Genomic DNA, 13,382 nt, shown 5'->3' on the forward strand with positions numbered 1-13,382 from the left:
CTGGTAAGTGACCCCTCTTTATTAAGACACTTTGAGAGAGAATCCTAAAAGCAGTCCTTAAGAGATGAGAAACAGAAAGTGTTCTGCATTCTGCTTTAATCCTCTCTCTGAAATTCCCAATGTTTTCATATTTCTCTCCCTTTGGTGCACGTTTTAGCCCCGAGTAGAGAATTCAATACTGTGAATTCTTAGCCAAAATCTCACCATTGCCTTCTGGATTCCTAATTGAATTTTGGCATCCAATGAATTGTTAAAAAATTAGCCCTCATTCTACAAGACAATAAAACAGAAAGAAAAGAACAAAAAAACAAAACGACACCACATACCTTCCATCTTTCAGTGTGTTAACAATGAATCGGTTAACCTGGCAAATACAGTTGCTAGACAATCGTTCCTGTTCAACAAGAGGGTTCAACTGGGTTGCCAACATGAAAGCTGAAAAGCAGAGATTACTTTAGTCTCCAAAACGTTTTAGCCACGACAATCTGAAAGCTGATTACACCTGTACTAGCAAAGAAAAATAATGCCTTAAATATGTTCCTGAAATTAAAACTAGTCAGACTCTGCATAATGAAACACAGTATAATTTTCTGTGCATTGAAGATCTGCTGCTACTCTGAAATATATGTATTTTTTAAAGTGCCCCAAATCATTTTTTCTATCATTCAGGTTTCATGACAAAGACTAAATATTTTCTATGTCTTTCACATTGTGTCTAGAGCTAGCAAGCAGATTATTATACAATAATATATTGTATAATATATTATTATTCTCCTTCCTCACAGGTAAAGCTTCCAACCCAGAACTAAAACACCACAAAGGTAAGTAAGTACAGGACAGCTAACTCATCATATTCACTGAATGTCAATATCATCCTGAGGGAAGTTAATCAAAGAAAACATACAGCACCGGTTAGGGAAAATTAGTTAAGCCAAGTGGCAGCTTTCTACTAGATCCAGTCTATTGTCAGAATGCTCTCTGCCAGCTGCAATTCTGTCTGAATGAACTGCATGGCCAAACAAATGCAGACTTCTAGAATGCACCAAATTATTGCAATCGAAATGTTGGGTATGATTTTATTATTTAAATACAAATCCTTAGATTTATACATCATACTTACAGGATAGAGTGTTCAACCCATCACTCATGAGCAGTCGATAACGAGGTGGACTATTCCCTGTAGTTATTGGACGGATGTTCTAGAATAGAAAACTTGATTCATTAGCCAGGTTGTCTGCCCAGTCCCGAGTGATAAGTAAACCTAAGTGGCAGGAGAGTAGGCCTGGCATTAGATCAGCACAAACTGAACTGCTTGCTCATTCTCTCGACATCTAAATCCAAGTAAAAGGAAATTAGATTTGATGCTTGTCCCACCAACCTCTCTCCACTAGTATTGTGAAACACAACATAGATGAGAATAAAATGCTGCCAATACTCTTGTGGTCTCTCTTCTTGAACTCCAATTTGGCTGAAAATCAACTCTAAAAAAATACATAACAAGGTACCTAATAGAACATATGCAAGGTACTATGTAGGAAACACACTAAAAATACAAAATGAAGAGAAAAAAAAATTCTTGTCCTGAAGAGGCTTACAATTAGGGTAGAGATGGAGGCAGAGACGTAAGAGAAGTGTGCACACAGTGACATGGGACAGAGCTGGGACATTTATCCCAACTGGAAGGAAACTGGAGACAGCTTTAAGTGAAATATGTAAACAGAACCTTAAGATGAAATAAGCCTTGAGATGACTGGCAGCTAGTCTGAGGGCAACAGGGAGTCCATCAGGACTATTGACTCAGAATCTGCAGGTATAATCCATGATTCTGCTTCTACTGTTTTTTAAAATTCCCACTAAATTTGAGAACCCCTTAAATGACAGAGTTAACAAAGAATTTTAAGCAGACGAGTTCATTTTACAGAGGCGATATAGAAGGCAGATTTGAGCAAGACAAACCTAAGGGCAGAAAGATAAGAAGAAGGCAGTTGAAACGATGTGTAGCACTACAGGATCCATTAATTGTGGAAAGGACACAGAGGCAAAACCTCAGATCTGAATCTCCAAAGGTCTACCTCTGGCTAACCTAATGTATTTTTTAAAAAGCCTGGTTCCTTTCTCAGGGTTATTACATGAACTGGCCTATTTTTTGTGATGATGGAGAGAATTTCCCAAAGTGAACAGATCTTTATGTCCTTCATTAAATGTAATTTATGATTATATATATAAGTTTAAAAACTGCTTGACATAAAATATATATAGGTACTTACAATGACTTGGAGGATGGGTTTTATGGATTTATCTTCCTGTTGCATCATGACCTAAAAGAGTAAAAATAGATTTGTGTGAGATATGCACTCAAATCATGATTAAAATCTGGCATATTTTTACAGTTTAGTATTTGAAATAAACTAAAGATATTGTTAAAAGTGCCCATTGGAGCTTATCATTGGAAAATCTAGTTTAAGTTATGTCACTCTGAACACATTATAAAATCTTAACAAGATACATGCTTAACAATAGGATATACTCACTACATCTAAAATGCTGGCATCAGGCCCTGACCAGTGTGGCTCAGTAGGCTGGGCATCATTACGTGAGACAAAGGGTCCCCTGTTGGATTCCTGGTCAGAGCACACGCCTGGGTTGCAGGTTCAGTCCTCAGTCAGGGCATATACAAGAGGCAACTGATTGATGTATCTCTCTCACATCTATGTTTCTCTCCCTCTCTTTCTCCCTCCCTTCCCCTCTCTAAAATTAAATAAAATCTTTTAAAAGAGTAATATAAAATACTGGCATCACATATATACTCATGCATAACAGCACATTAATCTCCCCAAAGTGCCCATTATTAGGGAATTAAATAAACAAGTATGGTAAATCCTTGAAACAGAACACTATACAGACTTAAAGAGCTGTTGTTTCTGTAACACCAGCTGCCTCTTTTAAGAGGAACCAGGTGAGCGGGGGAGATGTGTGAGAAGCAGCTGTCCTACGTCTTCTTCCATACCTTTTCAATTTTATATCTGATGGCTCTATTAGCAATTATCAAAATAATATCTAAAGAAAAACAAAAAAACCATCAATCAGGTTTTAGATTGTTTTTGAAAACCCATCACTCGTCCTGGCTGGTGTAGCTCAGTGGATTGAGTGACAGCCTGCAAACTGAAAGGTCGCCGGCCAGGCCCCAGGTTGGGGGCAGGCACAACCGATTGATGTTTCTCTCCATCTCTTCCCCGCTCTCTGAAAATAAAGAAATAAACTCTTAAAAAAAAAAAAAAGCCATTCAGCCCTGGCTGGTGTGGCTCAGTGGACTGAGCATCCGCCTGTGAACCAAATGGTTACTGGTTCAACGCCCAGTCAGGGCACAGGCCTGGGTTGTGGGCCAGGTCCCCAGTTGGAGGCCTGTGGGGGACAATCTGTCAGTGTTTTTCTGGCACATCAGTGTGTCTCTCCAACACTTCCCTGCCCTCTAAAAATAATAAATAAAATCTTAAAAAAAAAAAAAAAGTCATCACTCAAAGGTAACCATCAGAAAAACTGGTTGTCTGACCTCTGCTTCTGCCCACGCTGAAATAAATGATACCAGACTAGCTCTTCAAACATAAGCCAAAAAACTGAACAAAAATATATAAGCTATCTTCAAATGCCGTCAACAGGTAAAGAAAAACTGATCCTTGAAGAAGGGAGACAAATGAGGTGACCCTATGATCACTTGGGCTTGCTTTCTGCACTTTCTGGACCACAATGCAGGGAAGGGGATGTAAGTTCCGCTGAGCACAGATCAGAGTTCAGGAAGGTGAGTCAGCTGGATTTTGTGGATGCAGAATACCAGAGGGAGGAGCTATACAGAGAAGGTACAGTATCCTACACAGGGGCTCCCTTGAGTCTTCAGCTGAATTCCAAGCTGTGCATAATAAAATGAGACTCCACAGGACAGGCAAAGAGTAGGTATTAAGAGAGCTATAACTTGAAAAATTACTGGAGCTCACAGGCTACCATAAATTTGTGTTCCAACCAGTCAGAGTAGGGAAAATTCAATAAACATGATGCATTCAGGACTTTCAGTCAGGATGGTAGTGTAGACAGACAGGGCTTGCCTCCTCGCACAGCCACATCAAAATTACAACTAAAATATAGTACAACCATCATTCAGAACTGTCAGAAATCGAGTTGAATGGAAGTCTGAAAACTACAGAATTAAAGAAACCTCATCCATTGAGACGGGTAGGAGGGGCACAAACACAGAATGGGCTGGTCCCACACCATGTGCGGCGGATAAAAATTCGGGAGGGATCATCTCAGGAGCAAGGCATCCCGGCCACACACCAGGCCCCCCAGCCCAGGGTTCCAGTGCCAGGAAGTTAAGTCCCGACAACTTCTGGCTGCAAAAACCAGCAGGGACTGAGTCAGTGAGGGAAACTGCTGAAGCCCCAAGCAGTTCCTCTTAAAGAACCCACACACAGACTCACCTACTCAGGCCCACTACCTCTGAGCTCCAGTTCCAGGGTAGCATCTTAAAAGGCACCAGGCATACAGGAAGAAACTGAAGTGTCTGGCATCAAAGTGGTGAGGACAGGCCATTGTCCCTTTTCTAACCCCTCCCCACTCAGAGCCCACAAGCTGGTGCCATATCCGAGACTCCATTAACCTGGCTGACACTGTTTGACCCCCCTTGGAGAGTCCCAGAGACTCCACCCCACCCAACTTATGGGCCCGCCCAAGCTGCTTTTCCATATGAATGGCTGGTCTTGGCTCCTGCCTCACAAAGTCCTAAATCCTAGCAAACAAGCAACAGCTGGCCTCAGTGAGCCCCAGGCCTGGCACTAGCAGCAGCCAGCCTAGATTCACCTCTTGGCTTCACCTGGGAATCTACAGGCCCAGCACAGGTAGGAGCTATCTCAGATTGCTTTCTAGCTCAGGCAGGGTGGCCCCAGGAACACAGGCTGGGGCTGACCTTGGCCCGCACCACCCAGGAAACCCCAAGGCCAGCGCACCCAATGAAGAGCTACCGACCACGACGACGCTGGAGCACCACCACCCTGCCCCTGCACAGCTGATCCTCTACAGAGCAGTCGCTGTTCAGTGGTTACAGCCAGTCCTTGCGCTGACTGCACGTGTTTGATTCCTCACTCCGTGAACAATTTAACTCCCTTGTACCTTTTAATTCCTTCATCTGTAAAATGGGGGTAATGATAAAATCTACCTTACAGGGTTACTATTAAGTAATGACTATTATAAAGTATGTGGTGCATTGGAAATGGTCTAAGATATTAGTTCCCTTCACCTTTATGTTACTCAATTACTTAAGCTACAAATTCTATTTATTCTATTTACCACAATGTCTCTTATTTTATAATGTTAGCTCTTGCCTAAAATGTCTCTACTATTTGTTAGTTGCTTACCGTTTTGGAGCCTCTGTCTTTTTTAATAAAAACATTGTATTTACTTAGAAACATTCAGAATGTCAACAAAACAGCTCCAGTTCTTTTTGCAATTACAGAGTGGTGTTTAGTTAACAGAACAACAATTGTTTCATATAAGCTGCATCAGAGACAAGTGAGGATGAAAAACCTACCACTCCCAATACTTCAAGATGGCAGCATAAGTAAACACAGCTCACCTCCTCACACAACAACTACTAAAATACACAACCACCATCATTCAGAACTGTCAGAAATTGAGCTGAATGGAAGTCCTACAACTGTGGAGTTAAAGAAACCACAGTAAGACTGGTAAGGCTGGAGATGCAGAACAGGCTGGTCCCACACTAACATGTGATAGATAAAAACAGGGCGGGATGTCCAAAGAGCTAAGGGTCCCTGCCCCACACCTGGCCTGTGTCTTTTAAATTAAAATGATACTACTTGCTTTAGCTAATAATCAGACTGACAAAGGTTCTCCATATTTTGTTATCACAAATGTAAATAACACATTACTTAACACTGGAAATATGTTTCTAAAATTTTTAATATAGCAGAGAACTAACTGATCAAATATTTATATTTACATAACCCCACGATCATTCTTTTTTAAAGGTGAAGAACTGTTCCTATTTTTTTCTATCCCCCTAATTTGTCTTAAAGGTGCAAGGTGGCAGCTATAAAGTAAATGAGGACTACAATTTGCAATCACTTCCCAGGTCTATTTACTTCTAATTTATTCAAATATTCACTAACTCCACCAACTGTTCTTCCCCTTTCTGTTTCTCCCATGCTCCCTTTCTTCCCCACTTATCTCTGTCCCTTTCTTTTCACTGCCTAATATGCGATGAGCAAGCATTTATTGGGTACCTAAAACTTGCCAGCACTGCCTCAGGTGTTGATACAAGTATTGGATACTATGTTGAGAAAGAAAAAAAAAACCCACAGATATAAAAGAATGTATAGTCCAGTGTGGGAAAGAGTAAGTGATATTAATCAAATGTAAAAATAAATGTAAAAATGACATCTGTAATTAATAATAGGTAACATGCTGAGGATTTACTATGTATCAGGCATAGGCCAAGCACTTGAAATGTAATACCTCACTTCATCCTCCCACTAACCTCAGGCAGTAGGTATTAGGTATCATTACCCTCATTTTACAGAAGAGGAAAAGCAGAGTTTAGTATCTTGCCCGAAGTCACATAGCTGATAGGTGAACAAACAGAAGTTAGGGTCTCAGAATAAAGGGATGTAATCTAGTAAGGGAAGACAAGGCTTCTCGGAGGAAGTTAACAACTGAGTTGAGATTTGAAGATTACGTTAGCCAGTGAGAAAAACTACCTAGGCAGTAGCCAGAGGGGAAAGAATGATCAAAGACCCGATGGAAGGCAACAGTATGGAATATCAGGAATTAAATTTTTTTTAATGAAGGGAAAGGAGAAAAGAACAAGTTGGGAATATGCTATGATGGAAATGGCAGGAGGAGGGTACATTGAACAGAAGTGTGACCCAGGCGAAAAATGATGGTGCCAGAACTAGATAAGAGTTAAAGAGACTTGGTGACAGACAGAACATTCAGGAAGAACGATTCCTCAATTTCTGCCTGGCATAACTTAATGGTGCAATTCATCCAGATAAGAGAACACCAAGAGGCCCTGATTTAGGAAGATAATGGATATGCTTTGGGATGTGTTGAATTTAAAATGTCTTTGTGCCCTGGCTGGTGTGGTTCAGTGGATTGAGTGCCCACCTGCAAACCGAAAGGTCACCAGTTCAATTCCCAGTCAGGGCACACGCCTGGGTTGCAGGGCCAGGTCCCCACCCCCCATTGGGGTTGTCTGAGAGGCAACTGACCGCTCCATCACATCGATGTTTCTCTTTCTCCCTCCCTTCACCACTCTCTCTAAAAATAAATAAACATTTTTAAAAATAAAAATAAAAATAAATGCCTTTGAGATTCCAGGTAGACAAGTAGGTCATAGAGGTTTGTCTTTCATAGTTAAGGTCCTCGGGGGGAAAAAGAAATCTGCGAGCAATTAACATGAGATTGTCTTGTAAAAAAAAGGCCTAGAGTTGAGTCTTGAGTCAACAAAAATTTACCAAGACGGACATGCAAAGCGGATGAGGAAAGACCAGCCAAGCTGAGCCAAAAGAGGGTCACCAGAAAGAAGCTCAACAGACTCAACGCTAATGAGAACTCTGGTAACTGAAAAGTGTCTGCTGGACTTAGCGACTTGGGGGCACTGCTAATTTCAGCCACAGTTATTTCTAAGGTGATGAGGGGGGGTGAATGGGGTGAGTTCAAGAGTTGATGGGGATAAGGAAATGAAATAGCTGAAAACAACTGGAGAAGTTTGGCTGTGGATGGACAAAGTGGGGGGCAGAAACAGTGGCCGTGGGTGGGAGTTGGAGGAGAGAAAAATCAAGTTTATTTTGTTTCGTATTCTTAAGCAGGAAAACGTAAGCATGTTTAAAAGACAATGGAAAAAATTATTGCAAGGGTGATGATTCTACGGAATGACCCGGCGGTTCCCGCGTCTTCGCTACCTCCTCCCGCGTTCACTCCGCGTCGCCCCCAGCTGCTCTCCCCCTTCTCCCCTACGCACAGCCCCAAGGCCCACAGCCACCCGGCGCCCGGCTCCTTTCGCAGGCATCTCCTCACCGCAATGGCCCCTTCGCTCAGGTGCGCCACCATGGCTGCGCCGCGCCAACTCCCGCGTTTCCGAGCTTTGGAGGCACGGGTTTCACTGCCAGGGTCCGGCGCGCTCTAAGACAATTGGCCCGAGAAGCAGCGTACGCCATTTCCGCCTCCCGACGTGCGCACGGCACAGAGGCGGGCCCCGGAGCTGAGCGGTCACCGCATTGGCCGAGGCCCCGCGCGCGGCCCGCAAGTCCCTACCCAACCCGGGTTCCCGGCAGAGTCTCGGCGGGGATGGGCCGGAACGCGGGGAACTGAGCTGTAGGGCGCGCCGAGGGTGACGCGAACGAAATTACAGGCTCTGCAGATACAGTTCCGGGAGCTTTGCTAGCGGCTGTAGTAAACGTGCCGGTTCCGTCTTTAGCAGGCAGACAGCGTGGTAACTCAAGAGTTACAGCTGATAATCCTGCAGTGACTTCATCCTGAGTTTAGCACAGTGGAGATTTCTGAAGGCAAATAAAACCCGGTTCCTGACCTCAGAAGAGAGCACAGTCTATCGAGGGAGTTTCCACTGTAAGTAGCTCTGCCTCAAGGTAGGCATGGTATGGACCCCAGGAGAGAGATGTGTGCTGGAATCACACAGATGGGAAATCAGAGAAGGCTTCCTGGAGGAGGTGCCATTTAAACTGAGTCTTGAAGGATGTGTGGAAATTTGCCCTGTGGACTCCAGATGAGGATAGGGGTACCCCCTGAAGAATGCGTTGCCTAGGCAAAAACTATAGAGATGAATAACCTGGCAAGCTAGGGATAGCTTTGAGTAGCTGAGGATAGTAAGTTACAGGAGAAAAGTGATACTTGAGCATCAGAAAGTAAGCCAAAGGTCAAATAATAAAGGGTTAGCACTGGGCTTTCCTAAATGCTAGGTGGAGTGCTGATGAATTTAAGTCAGAGGATTGACATCTGTCTCACTGTGGAGGATGGATTGAATTGGTGGATGGGGTGAAGGACTGAGGGCGTGAAGTCTAGTTACCACACTCAGGAAACAATGCCAGACAAGAGATGGTGGGGGCTTGAACTAAAGGATATTGAAAGGAAAAAACAACTATGTAAGAGATAGAATTTTGTTAACTTAATAGTTGCTGGGGAGAGAGAAAGAAAAATCTGGGATGTCCCTCAGGTTCCTGACTTGAGCAACTGGGATAGATGGAGGTCTAAGAGGACAGGTACAATGGCTTTCTAGTCACCTGGCATGGTTCCTGGAACAGAGTAGGTTTTCAGTAAATATTTCTAAATGAAAGGACAGTTGAGTGAATTGTTGTGAGAGAATATAGATCGTTCTTCAGTGTATAAACAACTATTGAAAAAGACCACAAGAATTGATTTTGTTTATTCATGCTGGTGGGAATGAAATCTTGATTTTCTAGAAATATGCATTTGTAGAAATCTGAACTCTATTTTCTTATTCATTTTATAGATCTAAAGTAGCATGGATCTGCCTGTGAATGAGTGGAAATCATACATACTTCAGAAGTGGTCTTTGCTCCCAAAGTCCATTCAGGTCACAATTTGTACAGCAGAGACTTTGACCGATATCTTTCTTCACTCCTCTTCGCTTCTTCAGTAAGTGAACGGAAGCTTAAACCGGGGAAATTTTGATCTCGAAAATGTTACCGTTTGTCATTTGCTCTTAAGTTATCTCTCTCTCTCTCTCTTTAATTCTCACCTAGAGACAAACTGTCATTGCTTTCAGAGAGAGAGAGAAATATCAATCAGCTGCCTTCTTATACGTGCCCCAACCAGGAATCAAACCTGTGACCTTTTGATCTGTGAGATGATGCTCTAACCAACTGAGCCACACCGGCCAGGTCAAGTTATATCTCTTTTTTGTGGAAGGATGAAACTTAGATTTTTATATTGTATTTTGGGGCATTCAGCAGTTCTCACTATTTTCAGTATCTCCTAGGCTACTACTATAGAAAAGGTAAGGACACTATTAGCTTTTTTGGTATTAATGTTCGGTGTTATGCTTCAATAATTGGTGCCTTGCTATAGTCACTAGGCTGTAAACTTTGCCGTCTCCCAAAAGATTATAGTGGAGATTTACTAGCAGCACATAGAAATTCATAAGTGCTCAAATTTGGAAAGGACCTTAGAGGTTTAACCTGGTATTTTCAAACTCTCGTGACTATACTCTTCTGTAAGAAGTATTTTACATCATAACATAGTACACATACATACATATACTTATATATATAAAACTGAAACAAGGGTTTCCCACAACCTCATTCAGTGAAGTTTTATTGATCTCCTGTTTTGAGCCACAAATTCTCTAAAACTGATAAAAAGACATCATCAACCCACAGATTCCAGAAGCTTAGCAAATCCCAAACAGTGTAAACATAAGTAAAATCACACCTAGGTATAGTAGACTCAAACTGCCAAAAATTAAAGAAAAGAGGAAATCTTAAGAACAATCAAAGAAGACAATGTTACTCTTACTAGACTAAAAATAAGACAATGGCTGATTTTTTCAATGAAACTGGAAGCCAGAAGACTATTGAATGGCACATTTAAAGTACTGCAAGGAAAACAAAGCAAGACAAAATTTGCCAATCTAGAACTCTACACCTAATGAAAATACCTTCTTGCCCGTCCCTTCTTGCCTGCAAAGTTTCTTTTGAGAAATCGGCTGATAGTCTTATAGGGACCCCTTTGTAGGTAATTCTCTGCTTGTCTCCTGCTGCTTTTAAGATTCTCTCTTTATCTTGAAACTTTAGCATTTTAATTATGATGTGTCTTGGTGTGGTCCTCTTTGGCTCTAGCTTGTTGGGTACTCTCTGTGCTTCCTGGACTTGTATGTCTATTTCCTTCGCCAACCTAGGGAAGTTTTCCTTCATTACTTTTTCACATAAGCTTTCGAGTTCTTGCTCTTCCTCTTCTTCTGGCACCCCTATGATTCAGATGTTGGCATGTTTAAAATTGTCCCAGAGGTTCCTAAGCCTCTCCTCATTTTTTTCGATTCTTGTTTCCTCATTCTGTACTGGTTGACTTTTTTCTTCCTATGTTCCAAATCATTGATTTGAACCCCGGTTTCCTTCCCTTTGCCATTGGTTTTGTGTGGATGTTCCTTTGTTTCATTTAGCATAGCCTTCACTTCTTCCCTTATGTGTTTACTGTACTTAAGCATATCTGTCAAGTCTGTGAGCATCTTTAACACCAGTGTTTTGAACTCTACATCTGTTAGGTTGGCTATCTCATCAGTGAGGTTGGCTATCTCCTTGTTGCTTAGTTCTCCCACTGGAACCTTGACCCATTCCCTCTTTTAGGCCATACTTCTCTGTCTCCTCATCTTGTCAGGCTCCTGTGTTTGTTTGTCTCTGTGTCTTAAGTAGAGCTGTTGCACTGTTATGTTGTAAGGGGCAGAGCCTTAGGGATTCATCAGTACAGGGCGACCCATTTCATCACGTTGTGGTGCTGTATGTGGGGGAGGGGTCTGAGAGGGAACAATACTGCTTGCTTAGCACTCACCCCTTTTCCAGGCATTTCTCGCATTTATATGGGACTGGCGCCTCTCTAGCTGCTGCCCTGGCTGTCGTTCCAAGAGTGGGTGGGTCTGCAGATGTTCTAGGACTATGGAGGCCCTTGAAACAAGCAGTCTCTGCTGGGAGACCGGCTGTTTCTTCCTCTGCCCCAACCCCCACTGGTCTGCACAGTCAGAAGCAATGAGGCTTTATTTTCCCTGGTGCTGGGACTATGAGCTATGTGGTCTGGTCTGGTTCTGGGAGTGCTCCCCAGGAGTCCCTCCCAACTTTTAAAAATGTGTGACTGCACTTTCCGCCGGCCTGCAGCTGCTGCCGCCGCCACACCACATCCTCTCCTTCCTGGCTCAGCCCCTCCTACCTGTCTGGATGAGTATTTCTTCTTTATATCCTTCTCTGTTAGACTTCCACGCAGCTCGATTTTCTGGAACTTCTGGTTGTCTCTAGTTTTGAGGTAGTTGTATTCCTTCTTAGTTGAGGAGGGAGATGCAGTGTGTCTATCTAGGCCTTCATCTTGGCCGGAAGTACAATTTTTGTTTGTTTTAAGCCTCTAAATTTGTGGTAATTTGTTATAGCGCAGCAACAACAACAAAAAAGAAAACCCTAATACACTTCTTTGACTTCCCTAATCCAAACTAGTATCAGTAGCTAGACCATTACAATAGTTTCCTACCTGGTTTCCCATATCCATCCCTACCTCACTCCAAACTATTTTCTATACCACAACAGGAATCATTTTTCAAAACTAATCAATTTTATTGATCTTACTTAAAACCTTTCAGGAGCTTTTTCTTTTGCCCCTATAATAAGTCTATAAAGTTCCTAATATAGATAGCCAGTCAGATGTTGCGATCTGACCACTGCCTATCTCTGACCTCCTCTTTCAACACACTCCCCTTTCAGACATACTGGCCTTCTTTCAATTCTTGATACACGTTACACTTCTTCCGGCCACATGGCCTTCCCTTACTTCTTCTGACTGAAATGCTTTTCCTATCTCCTCTCTACTCCATCTTGCCCTAGGAACTTATTAAATCATGCTCATCCTTCAGGATTAGCCAGATCTTTCCTACAGAAAGCTTTCCTGAATCCTAGCTGGATCGTCATTTTTTATACACTTACAACACTGCATACCTTTCCTTTTATATTTGTGTAATCATTTGATTAATGTCTGTATTCTCTACTAGACTATAAACTCTGTAAGGGCATGGACCTTGTCAGTGTGTGTTTGTCTTTCTGTAGACAAGAGCAGTGCAGCGTCAAAAAAACAAGTATTCAAATACTGATTGAATGACAGTTTGATAATGTGTGTAAAGCTCTAAGTCTGGTGACTACTGCATATTAATGCTAAATATGACACATAAATGAGAGTCTCATCTATATGCAGATACAGAAACACATACTTTTCAAGTTCAGGGTGGATGTTTTATCTTTGTGCCAGAAACTAATACAGTGTCTTTCTAATTCTTTTTATGTATTCTCATTCATTTGTAGATAAATATGCACCTATCTTTTTTATTCTGTGCTTTGTTCTGTGAGGTTTTTTTCCAACACACACCTTAATCTTTTTAGCAACCACATATTGCTAGTGTAATGTAGCACAATTTAGTGATTATCTTTTCCCTGTTGATAGACAATTAGTTATTTTGATGTTGCTTGTTTGTTTTTGTTTTTGTTTTTTACTGTCACCAAGAGTGCTGCTTTGAACAACTCATATGTTTTTGTTCGTACAGTTAGGACTTAATATAGGTTCTTAGAAGTAGAATCGTGTTAATGGTTATG

At 42.0% G+C, this 13,382-nt stretch overlaps 2 protein-coding genes across 3 annotated transcripts in view; one reads left to right on the forward strand and one right to left on the reverse strand.

Moving 5' to 3' along the window:
- RPA1 (replication protein A1) overlaps positions 1 to 8,229 on the reverse strand; it is a 42,561-nt gene extending 34,332 nt beyond the window's left edge. Inside the window, exons 1-4 of one of the 2 annotated variants that reach the window (XM_090291105.1) lie at positions 8,086 to 8,229; positions 2,268 to 2,318; positions 1,121 to 1,199; positions 327 to 435 (exon numbers count right to left, since the gene is read on the reverse strand). In XM_090291105.1, coding sequence (XP_090147231.1) covers positions 327 to 435; positions 1,121 to 1,199; positions 2,268 to 2,318; positions 8,086 to 8,118 — 272 coding nt within the window. In that variant the 5' untranslated portion in view covers positions 8,119 to 8,229. The remainder of the gene's footprint in view (positions 1 to 326; positions 436 to 1,120; positions 1,200 to 2,267; positions 2,319 to 8,085) is intronic. The other variant, XM_090291104.1, reaches the window with a different exon arrangement.
- Positions 8,230 to 8,535: 306 nt separating this feature from the next.
- Positions 8,536 to 13,382, forward strand: part of SMYD4 (SET and MYND domain containing 4) — a 42,078-nt gene continuing 37,231 nt past the window's right edge. The window contains exons 1-2 of the mRNA XM_090292407.1: positions 8,536 to 8,634; positions 9,536 to 9,681. Of these exons, the coding sequence (XP_090148533.1) occupies positions 9,548 to 9,681 (134 nt within the window). The 5' untranslated portion in view covers positions 8,536 to 8,634; positions 9,536 to 9,547. The remainder of the gene's footprint in view (positions 8,635 to 9,535; positions 9,682 to 13,382) is intronic.

This window comes from Furipterus horrens, unplaced genomic scaffold, assembly GCF_987537825.1.
Source record: "Furipterus horrens unplaced genomic scaffold, mFurHor1.1.pri manual_scaffold_11, whole genome shotgun sequence".
Lineage (NCBI taxonomy): Eukaryota > Metazoa > Chordata > Mammalia > Chiroptera > Furipteridae > Furipterus > Furipterus horrens.